We start from the raw sequence: 15,670 nt of genomic DNA on the forward strand, positions 1-15,670 counted from the left end.
GGGCAGAGGTGGGTGGCACTGATCATCAGGGCAGAGGTGGGTGGCGCTGACAATTGCCGGTTCTCGGCAGTACTTCCCTCACGCTGTGACAGCGCGAGGAAAGTGCAGTCGGTAACTGGCAACTGTATTTACCCGGTGTCATTGGACACAGCTGATCATGTGGTAAAAGGCCGCAGTGATTGGCCGTGTACCGTAACACGTGATCAGCTAGCTGTGTCCGTAGGACACAGCGATCACCAGCGGCGCCGGGTGCACACCGCTGGGGGGCGCGTTCTGGAATGACGTCCATGGACGTCGTCCCAGAATTACACAACCGTGCTGTAGCCGTCCTTTGGCTATAGCGTGGCTGGGAACTGGTTAAGCATGGCTTTCACAGTACAGGTTCTCTTTAAAAAGAAAAAAAAAGCGGTCTGGTTTTTTCATCAGTTCAGTCCCATTTTTTCAAAGAAAAAAATGTATCAGTTTACCATCAGTTTTTTTACATCCTTTACCAATGTAAAATCCGTATGTCCGTTTACATCTGTTTTTTGTCTGTTCTGTTTTTTTTTTTTTACAGAAGAAAAATAGGGTTTTCTTCCGTTCAAAAAAATGGATGTTAAGTGATGCGAACGTTAACAGATGTAAACACGATGGTCAGTATACATCGATAGTCCACAGAAATACAGGGGGTTTCATCCGTGAGCCCGGGTTCACACTGATGCGCTGCAGAGTTTTGTGCGAATTCAAAACCACATCACAATCGCATCCCGTTTACACTGACCGATGCGGGTGTGTATGAGAAGTTAACAACACCCCCACATCGGTGCGATGGGCAGAATCGGATCGCATGGGTGTGAATACCCGTGCGATCCGATTCTAGTGCAGACCAAAAAAGGGTCCTGCGCCTTTTTGGTGCGGTGCGATTAGAGCCATACAAAATGTACGACTCCGATCGCACCGCACGCAAATCACATGTTATTTGTACAGGAATGCGGTGCGGTTCCTGCGTGAATCACATGCGATTTACCGCACCGATGTGAACCCGGGCTAAGCGGACAGATGAAAAACGGACATCTGGAACTGCCTGTGTGAAAGGACTCTAAGACATCTCAGCCACTTTTCAGAAAAGCAATGAATGACTCGGCCTGTTCCGGTTCTCTGGTGGATGTGTGAACTTACCTTGTGAATAAACTTCTCCATTCTACCCTGAAGGCCCCACCATCGGAATTTGACAGTCACTAGTTTGTAGGCACACATGTGAGGGCAAGAGGGGTTGTTAAGGATCTCGTTCTGCACACAAATACAGACGTATAGATATGTTAAATAAAAAAAAACACACCAGTCATGCAGACACATAAATCCAACCCCCCCACAATCAGTAGGTAAGCCTTTTGCTCTTTTAAAAAAAAATAAAAAATAAATCACTTTAGGCCTGAAGATTTGCTAAAACCCCCAAACATTTTTTTTCTGAAAGCAGACACCCCAGAGAATAAAATAGTGGTAGTTATAATTTATGTCAGCACTATAGTCATCAGCACATCCAAACCACGACCAGCCTGGAGTTTGCATGTTCTCCCTGTGCCTGTGTGGGTTTCCTCCGGGTACTCCAGTTTCCTTCCACACTCCAAAGACATGGCGGTAGGATAATTTGCTCCCGTCTAAATTGGCCCTAGTATGTGTATGTACATTGACAGCGCTATACAAGTACTTGTAATAAATAAAAATAAAACCACACACGATATTAGCGCAACGGTTTATAAAATACAAAATTTCAGTTAAAAAAAAAAACAAAAAAAAAAACACACTAAGCCCGGGTTCAGACTGATGTGGTGAGGAATTCGCAGCGTTTTGTGTGCGAGTTCCGGACAGCATCAGAATCGCACCCCGTTTATGCAAACCGCTGCGGGTGTGTATGTTAAGTTAACAGCACCCCGAAAGCGGTCCGCAAAACGCGGTGCGATGTGAAGAATTGGATCGCAGAGGTGTGAATACCCGTGCGATACAATTCTAGTGTGGACCAAAAAAGGGTCCTGGACGTTTTCTGTGCGGGTGCGAATAGAGCCATACAAAATGTACGGCTCCATTCGCAACGCACACAAATCACACGCACATATGTGAACCCGGACTAAAAGTGGGCCAATGGGTCAGCAGACTAGAGTTAAAAATGAATAATAGAATCTGCTCTGACTGCAGTGTGCGGTGATATGTAAAATACTTTGTGCAACAGCTGTTTTCCTGCATAGGCGTCCCCCAACGTGTGTGTGTGTCCGTGTGTGTGTGTGTGTGTGTGTGTGTGTCCGTGTGTGTGTGTCTGTCCGTGTGTGTGTGTGTGTCTGTCCGTGTGTGTGTGTGTCTGTCCGTGTCTGTCCGTGTGTGTGTGTGTGTCTGTCCGTGTGTGTGTGTGTGTCTGTCCGTGTGTGTGTGTGTGTCTGTCCGTGTGTGTGTGTGTGTCTGTCCGTGTGTGTGTGTGTGTGTGTGTGTGTCTGTCCGTGTGTGTGTGTGTGTCTGTCCGTGTGTGTGTGTGTGTCTGTCCGTGTGTGTGTGTGTGTCTGTCCGTGTGTGTGTGTGTGTCTGTCCGTGTGTGTGTGTGTGTCTGTCCGTGTGTGTGTGTGTGTCTGTCCGTGTGTGTGTGTGTGTCTGTCCGTGTGTGTGTGTGTGTCTGTCCGTGTGTGTGTGTGTGTCTGTCCGTGTGTGTGTGTGTGTCTGTCCGTGTGTGTGTGTCTGTCCGTGTGTCTGTCCGTGTCTGTCCGTGTGTGTGTCTGTCCGTGTGTGTGTGTGTGTCTGTCCGTGTGTGTGTGTGTGTCTGTCCGCGTGTGTGTGTGTGTCTGTCCGCGTGTGTGTGTGTGTGTGTGTCTGTCCGCGTGTGTGTGTGTGTGTGTCTGTCCGCGTGTGTGTGTGTCTGTCCGCGTGTGTGTGTGTCTGTCCGCGTGTGTGTGTGTCTGTCCGCGTGTGTGTGTGTCTGTCCGCGTGTGTGTGTGTGTGTCTGTCCGCGTGTGTGTGTGTGTGTCTGTCCGCGTGTGTGTGTGTGTGTGTGTGTCTGTCCGCGTGTGTGTGTGTCTGTCCGCGTGTGTGTGTGTGTGTCTGTGTGTGTGTGTCTGTGTGTGTGTGTCTGTCCGCGTGTGTGTGTGTGTGTGTCTGTGTGTGTGTGTGTGTCCGTGTGTGTGTGTCTGTCCGTGTCTGTGTGTGTGTGTCTGTGCGTGTGTGTGTGTCTGTGCGTGTGTGTGTGTGTCTGTGCGTGTGTGTGTGTCTGTCCGTGTGTGTGTGTCTGTCCGTGTGTGTGTGTCTGTGTCTGTCCGTGTGTGTGTGTGTCTGTCCGTGTGTGTGTGTCTGTCCGTGTGTGTGTGTCTGTGTCTGTCCGTGTGTGTGTGTGTCTGTCCATGTGTGTGTGTGTGTCTGTCCGTGTGTGTGTGTGTGTCTGTCCGTGTGTGGTGTGTGTGTCCGTGTGTGGTGTGTGTGTCCGTGTGTGGTGTGTGTGTGTGTCTGTCCGTGTGTGTGTGTGTCTGTCCGTGTGTGTGTGTGTCTGTCCGTGTGTGTGTGTCCGTGTGTGTGTGTGTCTGTCCGTGTGTTTGTGTGTGTGTCCGTGTGCGTGTCTGTGTGTGTCCGTGTGTGTGTCTGTCCGTGTGTGTGTGTGTCTGTCCGTGTGTGGTGTGTGTGTGTCTGTCCGTGTGTGGTGTGTGTGTGTCTGTCCGTGTGTGGTGTGTGTGTGTCTGTCCGTGTGTGTGTGTGTCTGTCCGTGTGTGTGTGTGTCTGTCCGTGTGTGTGTGTGTCTGTCCGTGTGTGTGTGTGTGTGTCTGTCCGTGTGTGTGTCCGTGTGTGTCTGTCCGTGTGTTTGTGTGTGTGTCCGTGTCTGTGTCCGTGTGCGTGTGTCTATTTTAGTTACTTGTAACTTTTTTTTTTTTTTTTACACTTACATTTTTTTAAATTATTAAACTGTTTTTCATCACACGGGACAACCGAGTCCGTCGATGGGGGAACAGAGCCTGGGAAACATGGCGAGCGTGCGTCTAGGGAGGGGATTGGTTACCAGCATTTGTGGAAGCTTCTATCCGACTATCTATCCGGGCAGCACAGTGGCTAAATGGTTAGCACTTCCGCCTGGCAGTACTCGGGTCGTTGGTTCGAATCCCAGCCACAGCACCACCTGCCTGGAGTTTGCATGTTCTCCCTGTGCCTGCATGGGTTTTCTCTGGGTACTCCGGTTTCCTCCCATCTTCCAAAGACATGCTGGTAGGATAATTGGCTCCTGTCTAAATTGCCCCTAGTATGTGTATGTATGAATGTGAGTTAGGGACCTTAGATTGTACACCCCTTGAGGGTTAGGGACCTTAGATTGTACGCCCCTTGAGGGTTAGGGACCTTAGATTGTACGCCCCTTGAGGGTTAGGGACCTTAGATTGTACGCCCCTTGAGGGTTAGGGACCTTAGATTGTACGCCCCTTGAGGGTTAGGGACCTTAGATTGTACGCCCCTTGAGGGTTAGGGACCTTAGATTGTACGCCCCTTGAGGGTTAGGGACCTTAGATTGTACGCCCCTTGAGGGTTAGGGACCTTAGATTGTACGCCCCTTGAGGGTTAGGGACCTTAGATTGTACGCCCCTTGAGGGTTAGGGACTGATGTGAATGTACAATATATATGTAAAGTGCTGCGTACACTGATGGCGCTATATAAGTACCTGAAATAAATAAATAAATAAATCCGACAGACAACAGTTGGCTGGCCAGATACACACACTCTGCTGCAGCTGCTGGGAGTATGTGTGAACCCCCCCCCCCTGTCCCCCCCCCCCCCTAGTATCCATGGCCGTGGCAGTAAAATGATTTAAGAGACAAAGGTTCCGACAGAAGAAGGAACATTACCATCCAATCCTTTGTTAATGGCCCTCTCCCCGTCTTCTCCGATCTGTATGCGGCTGGGTCCTCTTCTGGCTTATAGTCCTAAAAGGGAAGGAAGAGGCCCCATTAACAAACACTGAAACCTTTAGGCGCCACCATGCGCAAATCCCTTACATCTTACTTACATCTTCTGAGATTTCAGAGCGATCTGCGATATCAATAGGTACGATCTCCACCTCCTTCCAGGTCTCCACATCCAATCCATGTACCTGGAATAAGACGCAGGTTGTACAATCAGGACCAGTTCACCTCCAGCAATCTCCAAATAATTGGGCAGCACAATGGCTAAAGGGTTAGCACATCCGCCTGGCAGTACTCGGGTCGTGGGTTCATTCCCCAACCACGGCATCACCTGCCTGGAGTTTGCATGTTCTCCCTGTGCCTGCGTGGATACTCCGGTTTCCTTCCACACTCCAAAGACATACTAGTAGGTTAATTGGCTCCTGTCTGAATGGTCCCTAGTATGTGTATGTATGAATGTGAGTTAGGGACCTTAGATTGTACACCCCTTGAGGGTTAGGGACCTTAGATTGTACACCCCTTGAGGGTTAGGGACCTTAGATTGTACACCCCTTGAGGGTTAGGGACCTTAGATTGTACACCCCTTGAGGGTTAGGGACCTTAGATTGTACACCCCTTGAGGGTTAGGGACTGATGTGAAGCTGGAAATAGCGGTTTTTAGTAGCGTTTAAATTTTAACAGTACATGCAGGGAAAAAAAAAAAAAAAAAAAGCTATTAGGAGCATTTTAGTAGTTCAGCGTTCTGCCGGAAAAACATTTTTTTTTGTTTCTGCTCCTAAACCCTGAAACTTCCAGGATTCCAGGAGCAGAAAAAAATGCTGATAACAGCTTCTAGGACCTTAAACCCCTTGGCAACTGCGCTATGGCCGAATGACAGCTACAGCGCGGTTGTCCAGTCCTGGGAGGGCGTCCTATGACGTCCTCCCACGTGCCCCCAGGGGCGTGCACTTGGCGATCTCCATGATCACTGTGTCCTACAGACACAGCTGATCACGTGATGTGGTAAAAAAGCCAATCACAGCGGCCTTTTACCACGTGATCGGCCGTGTCCAATGACACAGCAGATCACCAGTAAATGCAGTTGCCGGTTGTCGGCTGCACTTTCCTCACAGCGTGAGAAAAGTACTCCAGATAACCAGCAAAGGGCAGAGGATGGATCGGCACCGATCATCAGGGCACTCATGATCAGTGTCCTGATGATCGGTGCCTGGCAGTGTCGCCCACAAGTTCCCAGCAGTCACTGCCCATCATTGTTGTATTTCAGTGCCGCCTATCCCTGCCCATCACTACCGCCTACCACTGCTGCCCATCACTGCCGCCTACCACTGCTGCCCATCAGTGCCGCCTACCACTGCTGCCCATCAGTGCCGCCTACCACTGCTGCCCATCAGTGCCGCCTACCACTGCTGCCCATCAGTGCCGCCTACCACTGCTGCCCATCAGTGCCGCCTATCACTGCCCATCAGTGCCGCCTACCACTGCCCATCAGTGCCGCCTATCACTGCCCATCAGTGCCGCCTACCACTGCCCATCAGTGCCGCCTACCACTGCCGCCTATTACTGCCCATCAGTGCCGCCTCATCAACGCACATTATTGAAAAACAAAAATTACCCGTTTCCAAAATTTTATAATAGAGACAAAAGGAAAACTTTTTTTTTAATTTTTTACTAATTTTTTTGTTTATGGCGCAAAAAATAAAACAGCGGCAAGTAAATACCACCAAAAGAAAGCTCTATTTGTGTGAAAAAATTCATAAAAATGTTATATGGGTACAGTGTTGCACGACCGCGCAATTGTCATTCAAAGTGCAACAGCGCTGAAAGCTGAAAATTGGCCTGGGCAGGAAGGGGGGTATAAGTGCCCGGTAGGTGAGGGGTTAAAAACTGCTAGTGAGCCTGGAATGATTTTAATCTTTGTTGTTTATGTGTTCTTTACCCTTTTCACTGACACACGTTCTTCATGGCAGTGGGTGGTTTTATACACACTCGTGTAAATCTGACAAGATGGCTGTAAGATGGAAGCAATGGTCCCCCCCCCATCTCGCCACGCTTCCCAGGTTCTGCTCTCATGCCTGTGGATCCAGGTAGAGGTGATGTTCACCGGTCTTCCCTACTTAGTAGAAACCCAGAGGCGACGCACATTTCATCACTTCCAGGTTCAGCTGGAACTTCTGGACCCCCCCCCCCTTCCCCCCCAAAAAAAAACATTTTACCATTTATGACTGTTTTTAGAGGCGCTGAGGACTGCTTTTTGGGGAAAAGTTTTTCTTTTGGGATTGGTAGTCGTTTGTCCTTTGTGGTGCCGGTTCACATATGCAATGTTCCACATCCAGCAAAGTTTATGTATCACCAATATATTTCCAGCTCATGGACAATAAAAAATTAACAATCAAACTGAAATTTTTTTTTTTTTTGGGGGGAGGGATGTGGGGGTTGGAAAGGGACCCTGTTAAAAAAGGACAATGCTTTAGTCAGATATCTTACATTCTCCAGGGTCCCGAAATCTGGTTTATGCCACGTCTCGATCTTAATGAAGAAGTCGTCTTTCATGTATTCATTCTGAATTAAAAAAAAAAAAAAAAGGGTTGGAAGCAGTGAAACAAGCAGGAGGAAAAACACCATACAATAATTAACCATCTCCCGTCCGGCCATTGTATATAAAACGGCCGGACGGTGGCACTGCAGGGTCGGGTGGCCGTCTATAAACGGCCTTCCCCGCACCTTGCTTGTGCGCGCTCCCTGGGAGCGCGCAGCACCGCGATCCGGTGCCCGCTGTGTCCTCCGGACACAGTGAAATACCAATCCTCTGTACAAGGTCCCGATCATGTGATCACTGATTGGCCAATCAGTGATCACATGCAAAGTAGTAAGCAAGATGTCACTTCTGACATCATTGCTTACTACGTGTGAAATCTGTGAATGATCACAGAGGTCACATGGTACAGGACTATTCACAAAAGCCTTGTACCATGTGACAAGCTGTGACCAATCACAGCTCACTCAGTACTTCTCAATGAGTGCAAGAATGCAGACAGAGAGAAAGAGAAATGATTGCTTTTACATCCTATATGGGTGTAAAAGCAATCCGTGTAAAAAAAAAAAAAAAAAAAAAAAAATCTTCATCACCCCCCACAAGTAGTACAGTGTCACCATGGTGACACTGTACTGCTAGGGTGACAGTATGTAAAAAAAAATAAAATAAAAAAAAAAATAAAAAAAACTTCTCAATGACTGCAAGAATGCAGACAGAGAGAAAGAGAAATGATTGCTTTTACATCCTATATGGGTGTAAAAGCAATCAGTGTAAAAAAAAAAAAAAAAAAAAATCTTCATCACCCCCCACAAGTAGTACAGTGTCACCATGGTGACACTGTACTGCTAGGGTGACAGTATGTAAAAAAAAAAAAAAATTAATATAAAAAAATAAAATAAAAATGTAAAAAAAAACATTTAAAAATTATAATTTTTGCTTATAAACTAATTTGGATTTTTTTTTTTTTTTACTAAAAAGATGACGGAATAAATTTTGGCTAAGATTTATGATGAAATATTATTTATTTGCAAAATGTTATAAAAAAAAAAAAACACTTTTTTTCAAAATTTTTGGACATTTCATTTACATAGCAAAAAAATACAAATCCCAGCGGTGAATAAATACCACCAAAATAAAGCTTTATCTGTCTCAAAAAAATGGTAAAAAATTCATATGGGTACAGTGATGCATGACCGCGCAATTGTCATTCAAAGTGTGATAGCGCTAAAAGCTGAAAATTGCCCTGGTCAGGAAGGGGGGGAAAGTGTCCGGTCTGGAAGAGGTTAATCGAAGTATAACTAAAAGGCAAAACTTCTTTTTTTAGTTTTGGAGACGGATTAGAGCATTAGGCTTTTATTGCTGTCTTTGCCTCTGTTAAGGAGATTCAGGATCGGTTCACAACATGCCCTGATATGAATCGCCGAGGAGCGCGCTGTACGTTCCATATGTGGGTCTATGTGGTGCGATGTCACGCCCATTCATTTGAAAGGGATTAAATCACACCGCACCAAAAGTAGTGCACGCGCTACTTTTTCTTAAACGCACGGCAACTGCATCGCATGGTACTTTGTACCGGACTGGTGCAGGCAGACGCAATGTGTTTGCGACCTGTGTGAGGGGTGTCGTTAACTTTAACTGACCCCCACTGCAGATCGCAAGGGCATTGCGCTCGGAATGCGGTGCGGGAAGCCAATGTGAACCAGCACTCACCCTCTTTACCATTATCACGGAGAGTGAAATTAAAGAGAACCCCCAAACTTGGGGGTTGTCCCCAGAAAAGTAATAGAGTGGAAATCTTCCAATGGGGACACTAGTTATAGTGACCTGGGGGTCCCCAAGGAATTCCCTTAATTTGCAGGGATTTCCTACCACTTCCTGTTTTAGTCATGGGACAGGAAATGCAGGTAAATCTCCTCAATGGGGCATAGATAGCAAAAAATAAATGGACCGGGGTTATAACCCTTTCTCACTCTATCGAAATTTAGGGAAAAAAAAAAAAAAGAAAAGTTTTGCCTACTTTAACCTCCCGTTCACACCTATGCGGCCATGCGGGCCGCGTTCTGCTCGGGCACGAGAGCCCATTCATTTGAATGGACTCCTGTGCCCGTGACATTATTATTATTATTATTACTACATCGAGTTTATATAGCGCCAAAGGGTTTGCTCAGCGCTGTACAATAGGGGGGGCAATACATGAAACATTACAGCAACTACAAACAGCACACGAGGGGTAAGAGGGCCCTACTCTTTCGAGCTTACAATCTAGGAGGGAGGGGGTAGTGGTGCAGAGGGAAATGGCTGTGGGGGATGGAGTGGTAGGAGGAGTGGAGGAGGTTGGCTGTTAGGTGAGGGTGGGGTAGGCTTCCCTGAAGAGGTGGGTTTTCAGGGAGCGCCTGAAGGTGAGGAGAGAAGGTGACAGTCTGATGGATTGGGGTAGCGAGTTCCAGAGGATGGGGGAGGACCTGGAGAAGTCTTGCAGTTATGCGTGGGAGGAGGAGACCAGGGAGCAAGATAGAAGGAGGTCCTGTGAAGAGCGAAGGGTACGGGTAGGGTGGTACCTGGGAATCAGGTTGGTGAGGTTCCCAGTGCGGGCGGCCTGCCATTAGAACTAATGGCACCCGCGGGTCCGCATTCCTCTGTGCGGGTGGTGCGGCTGCACGGATTTTCATGAGGATCCGCAGCAGCACCACCCGCACAGATGTGAACCTAGGGTGAAGGATAAATTTGCCTTCGGGAACAGGATTCCCATAGCTGCAGCCGTCGCCCCCCCCCCCCCCCCCGGCAGATAGTACGGGGAGAAGTTTCCCCGTACGATCTGTTAAGTTTGAAAACAGCGTAGCCATGCGGGGCTCCGCCCACACAGCCGCGTCACTCATTCTCAGAGTTTTGTGAATGAGCGCCTACAAGTCCCACCAGCCTTAGTGGCTTTGTGCTTATAGTTTTCAATGAACGACCACGTTGCTGTGGAGCACCGCGGTGGTTCATCAAAGCTTCCTGTCAATAGATCTGCTTGCTCTAACATCCCATAGGGCAGGGGTGTCAAACTGGTGGCCCTCCAAAAGTCCAAAAATGTGCAGTTTTACCACATTTTGCAGCGTTTTTCAGCATTAGTCCTCATGCATACTGGACGTTTTGATCACGCTGGTAACATTAGGGGAAAAGTGAAGCCTCCGGCAAAGTAGTCCAGCCTTTAGTCAGGAAAAGGAGGTCCAAGGACAACCAATGCCCCCACCCCCCATACCTCTCAACGAACAGATCAATCTCCACAGGGGAAAAAGATTATCCACCCACAGCTTGAAACTGTTTAACAGTAACCCAGCCACCTTCTGGGCACACCTCCCCAGGGATTGGCCAGGCTCTACTAAAAATTCAGACCTAGCATTTGAATTCTCCCTCCCTAAGCTCTAGAGCAGGGGTGTCAAACTGGTGGCCCTCCAGCTGTTGCGAAACTACAAGTCCCATCGTGCCTCTGCCTTTGGGAGTCATGCCTGTAACTGTCAATCTTGCAATGCCTCATGGGACTTGTAGTTTGGCAACAGCTGGAGGACCGCGGCCCCCCCGTGCCATACGGCAAGCAGATACTCTGACAGGTCTGCTGGAATCCTGCATGGCATCGGCGATCTAGGGATTTTTACCTGCAAAAAAAATATGCATTTACGATTTTTGTCCAAAAGGTGAACTTTTCTTTAAACAATTTATCAAGGCGCCCCAGCGAGACAGTACAGGCCGCTCCTGGACCTCCAATGCAGCAGCTGCACAGTGAAGAAAACTGGCTAAACCATGCCTCAAACCTGCTGACTCGACAATGACTGAACAGCAGCAGACTGAAGAGGTCATCCCTCCTGCTAGCATACTCCCACTCACAGCACAGGCACTGCAGCACTGATGCCCATCTCTCTCCCAGTGCTGCTGTGCAGGGGGTGACAGGCTAGAGTGAAGAAACATTCAGGTACTCACACTAGCTGCATTCAAAAACACACCTTATGATTTTTTTTTTAAAGCTGAACATTGGTGAAATGTGGAAAGTACCCTTGTAGGGGGGTCCCCCTGCAATGCAAAGGTAAATGCTAATTTTTGTCTGGGGTATCATTAAAGCGGGGCTCCACTCAAAAGGCTCCCACTTCAATCGCCTAGACGATCGAAAGTGGAGGTCGTCCTCCCCCCTCCCTGCCCATAGTCTTCTGGGACATATGACAGGTCGCAGAAGACTACGGGGCCATTCACAAAGCGCAGCGCTTCTCACGCATGCGCAGTGGGCACCCGGCTGTGAAGCCGCAAGCTGTCACAGCCGGTTGCCCACACTGAAGATGCCGGCGCCAGGCAGAGAAGAAGGTGGAGAGGACACCGCTGGACCGAGGGACAGGTAAATGTCTGCATATTCAAAAATATATAGGAGTGCGGCGCTAATGAATATATGTCTCAGATGATCTAAAACACGATATGATGTATAAGCAAAAGATCAGTGCATCAAATTAACTAAATGATAAATAATGTCCAAATAAAATGAAATAAAATAAACGCAGGATCTTGCATAAAAGATAAAAGAACCAGGATCCAACGGTAAAATTGCGCACTCACCGGACGCGCTATGGAAAAGTGCATATGTAGTATGACCTTTAGGAAACCTTCATCATCTGGAGACGGTGGATAGCCATCCAGGAACAAGTGATCTCTGTGTAATGGACAATTTCAAATCCAGGAATCCCTTTAGAAATTGGGTGACTAATGAGTGAGGAACTCCCTCCGGAGGTGAAGATGGGTAATTCCTGAAATATGTTAGCTCCAGGTGGGAGCCAAAAAAATCTCTCATAGTGTAGTAAGTAAAATGTATTTATTCAAAAATAAGTATCATAAAAGCAAGGCAGAAACACTGTGACAGTAAAACATGAAAAAACTGAAGTGTAACTGACCCAAAAGTAAAATGGCCGCCGGGCCTCCTCGTGGCTCCAGGCGGCTAGATGTCACGCTCTGCTGGCTCCTCCTAAGGAGGAATTTTACCGTTGGATCCTGGTTCTTTTATCTTTTATGCAAGATCCTGCGTTTATTTTATTTCATTTTATTTGGACATTTTATTTGGACATTATTTATCATTTAGTTAATTTGATGCACTGATCTTCTGCTTATACATCATATCGTGTTTTAGATCATCTGAGACATATATTCATTAGCGCCGCACTCCTATATACTTTTGTGTATTATGAGGGTTCAACTGTGATTACCTTTGAGTGCATTGGCCGCTGCTGAGAGAGCGCTCACTTTTATATTTCTCTTAAATGTCTGCATATTCAACAGAGCAGATTGGACTTTCAGGGTGCATGAACATGAATACTAAACATTAAAAAGTTATAGAATGTTTATTTCGTATTTTTGTAAAAAACACAACAAGGTGTTAATTAATAAAAATTAACTTAAGCTTAACCCCCCCTGGCGGTATTCCCGAGTGTAGCTCGGGGTAAAATGTCAGTACCAAGAGCGGTAACCCCCCCGAGCTACACTCGGGCTTACCATGCGGCGTTGCTCAGGGAGTCCCTGCAGCACTTACCTTGTCCTTCGCTCCCACGATGTGTCCCCTGCAGCGTCCCCGGCCATCTCCTCCGGCCGATGCCGGCATCCGGCTTCTGTGTTTTCCGGTCCCTGTGACGTCGGGACGTACGGGCGCCGGAACCGGCGGGAAATTTGAAATTTTTAAAAAATTTCATTTTTGCTCTCATTGCTGTTTCAATGCATTTCACATACATTGTGTCCCGAGTGCTTTGTCCGGCGCCCTGCCTGCATTTTTACTGTTCTTTCTGCCTGGAAACTGAGAAACGTCCATGGCGTCCAAAAAGCGTCCCTTTAGGTCAGACGCGGTTTTAGACCGGCTAGAGAACAGCGATAGTAAATCAGAACCACTTGCAGAATTGAGTGATAATGATTGGTGGGGGAAATTCCTCATCAGACACTGAAAACGATTCTGCGACTGAGCTCAGCGATGTGCGAACTTGGCGCTATATTTCACATTTCAGTGTTTTTGGTTTGATTATATTATTGAATTAAATTTATTATTATTATTATTATTCTATTATTATTTTTTATGATTATTTATTAAATTATAATTTATGATTTCGTGTTTCAAATTTAACATATCCGGAATGTTTACTAGACTCTTGTTCGGACAGATTTCAGTGAGTTATTCCTAAAAATTACAGCCTACAATAAAAAACTACATATTTCCATGCAAAAAAATGGTACCGCTTTCAGCACAAAAAAAAAAAAATCGGAAAGAATCAGACCACCAGGGAGGTTAAGTTCGTTCACAAAATCTCCCCTGAAGAAGCCCGTGAGGACGAAACATGTAGGGAGTAACTACAATTACAATAACTAAGTTTGAATCCCAGTTTTACCCTTAGTACTGAAATTATTTTTAGGTTTCTGTATTTTTTTCCTTTCTTGTGTTTTTTTTACAAAAATACAAAATAAAAATGATATAACTCTCACTCTCCCTGACCGCCAGCGTTTTCCTCTTCCATATGACATGCTGGATTATGGAGACTTCCTTGTCATCAGAATACACTGATAAGTTCCACATACTATGACCTGTGACGCTGATCGAGTGGAGAAAATCAAGCAGGGCAGTTGTACACAAGTCGATTGGTAGCTGGAGTCCTGTAAAACCGAAGTGCCCATACATGGAATGAAATTCGGTTGCTATCTGCTCAACCAGTCGATTTTAGATCCATGTATTGCCAGCTTTACTGTAATTTATGCCCCTTGTGCTGATTTTTATCTGTAATTTTAGCTACACGTATGGGGTGTAATCACTTATTGAGTATGCAGCTTTATCTGTGAATCCTTGCGCATGTTCCAGTTCAAGCTGGTGCCATGATTGCTACCCCAGGTTTCCTGTTTCTCTGGCAGCATGCTTAAGAGCCACCCTAGAATTGTGTCTCCCTACGCTGTGTGCATCAAGAGAAACACACAGACCTATAGCCTAGGATGGCAAGCCAATCACACTAAGGCAACTCTGCTGCTAGTGATGTAGCAGCAGCAGAGTGGCTAAGAGGCCTCCTGTTTTGTCCTTACGGGATTTGCACCTTTTGTAGCTGAGGCAGCGAGACGTTGGTCTCCCCTCTGAGGACGTACGTGGCACGAAAAGCTTTAGGAGCCAACACGCCGTGACGTCACGCCGCAGGAGCCTCGTGAAGGTCCGGCGGCCATCTTTACCCTTGGTCAGTGCTGCGTTCACTCTGCAACACTGTTATCTTTTTACCACTTTTTTAAAAAATTCTCTATGGAATAAAAGTATTTACATTACTACACTATGGGCACTTCTTTTGTGCCTCCTTTATGGAGCTATTGAATTACAGAGCCTTCTCATGATCCTGACCCATTCCAGCACCCAGAGGAGGGAATCCCTGTAACACAGGCTGCAGACCCATCCATCCTTAACCATTGGCCGCCCGGCCAATGGCCGTTTGGCGGCTTCAAAGGTGTTGCTGCATTCTGGGTGCACGCCATTTGGCGTGCTCCCGCACATGTGCAGTTTGCGCTAATGCAGAGCGGCGCAGCATCGCGATCCGTCACCGGCCGTGTACCTCGGACACGGCCGATGACAGATCCGAGTACCGGCTCCCGTTGCTGGTACCATGTGACCTGCTGTGACCAATCACAGCAGGTCACATGACAGTTGTATACAATGGATGGCTTCATTCATGATGCCATCCATTGTATACTAGTGCCTAGCTGTGAATGGTCACAGCTAATCACATGCACATGTCATGTGATTAGCTGTGACCAAATCACTGCTAAGCACAAAAAAAAAAAAAAAAAGCTGAATGAATCGATGTCATTCAGGTAAATGCTTGCTTATAGCAAAGTAATTATTTGCTATAAGCAAATTGTGTAAAAAAAAAAAAAAAAAAATACTGATCACTTCCCCAAAGTAGTACAATGTTACTATGGTAACATTGTACTACTTTGGTCATAGTAAAATATGAAAAAAAATCTTAAAAAAAATAAAAAAAAATGTAATAAAAAATTAAAAATAATAATAAAAAAAAAATATATATATATTTTTTTCATACTGTCACCAGTCAGTGTCCCTGTTCACCGCCATGCCAGTTATATGATGACGCTGTACTGCACTGGTGACAGTATGTAAAAAAAAAAAAAAATAGTGAAAATAATTTTTTTAATTTTTTAATTTTCCGAAAAATTATGGCAAAAAAAATACAACTTCAAAAAACTCGCCATGCCTCTTATGAA

General features: G+C 46.4%; 1 protein-coding gene across 1 annotated transcript in view; it reads right to left on the bottom strand.

Moving 5' to 3' along the window:
• LOC149457017 (phosphatidylinositol transfer protein beta isoform-like) overlaps positions 1-15,670 on the bottom strand; it is a 30,029-nt gene that overhangs the window by 4,129 nt on the left and 10,230 nt on the right. The window contains exons 6-9 of the mRNA XM_089684175.1: positions 7,378-7,452; positions 4,998-5,081; positions 4,837-4,914; positions 1,159-1,269 (exon numbers count right to left, since the gene is read on the bottom strand). Of these exons, the coding sequence (XP_089540301.1) occupies positions 1,159-1,269; positions 4,837-4,914; positions 4,998-5,081; positions 7,378-7,452 (348 nt within the window). The remainder of the gene's footprint in view (positions 1-1,158; positions 1,270-4,836; positions 4,915-4,997; positions 5,082-7,377; positions 7,453-15,670) is intronic.

The sequence above is a fragment of the Staurois parvus genome, unplaced genomic scaffold (genome assembly GCF_062004578.1).
Source record: "Staurois parvus isolate SC_StPar_1 unplaced genomic scaffold, SC_StPar_1.0 ptg000338l, whole genome shotgun sequence".
Taxonomy (NCBI): Eukaryota; Metazoa; Chordata; class Amphibia; order Anura; family Ranidae; genus Staurois; species Staurois parvus.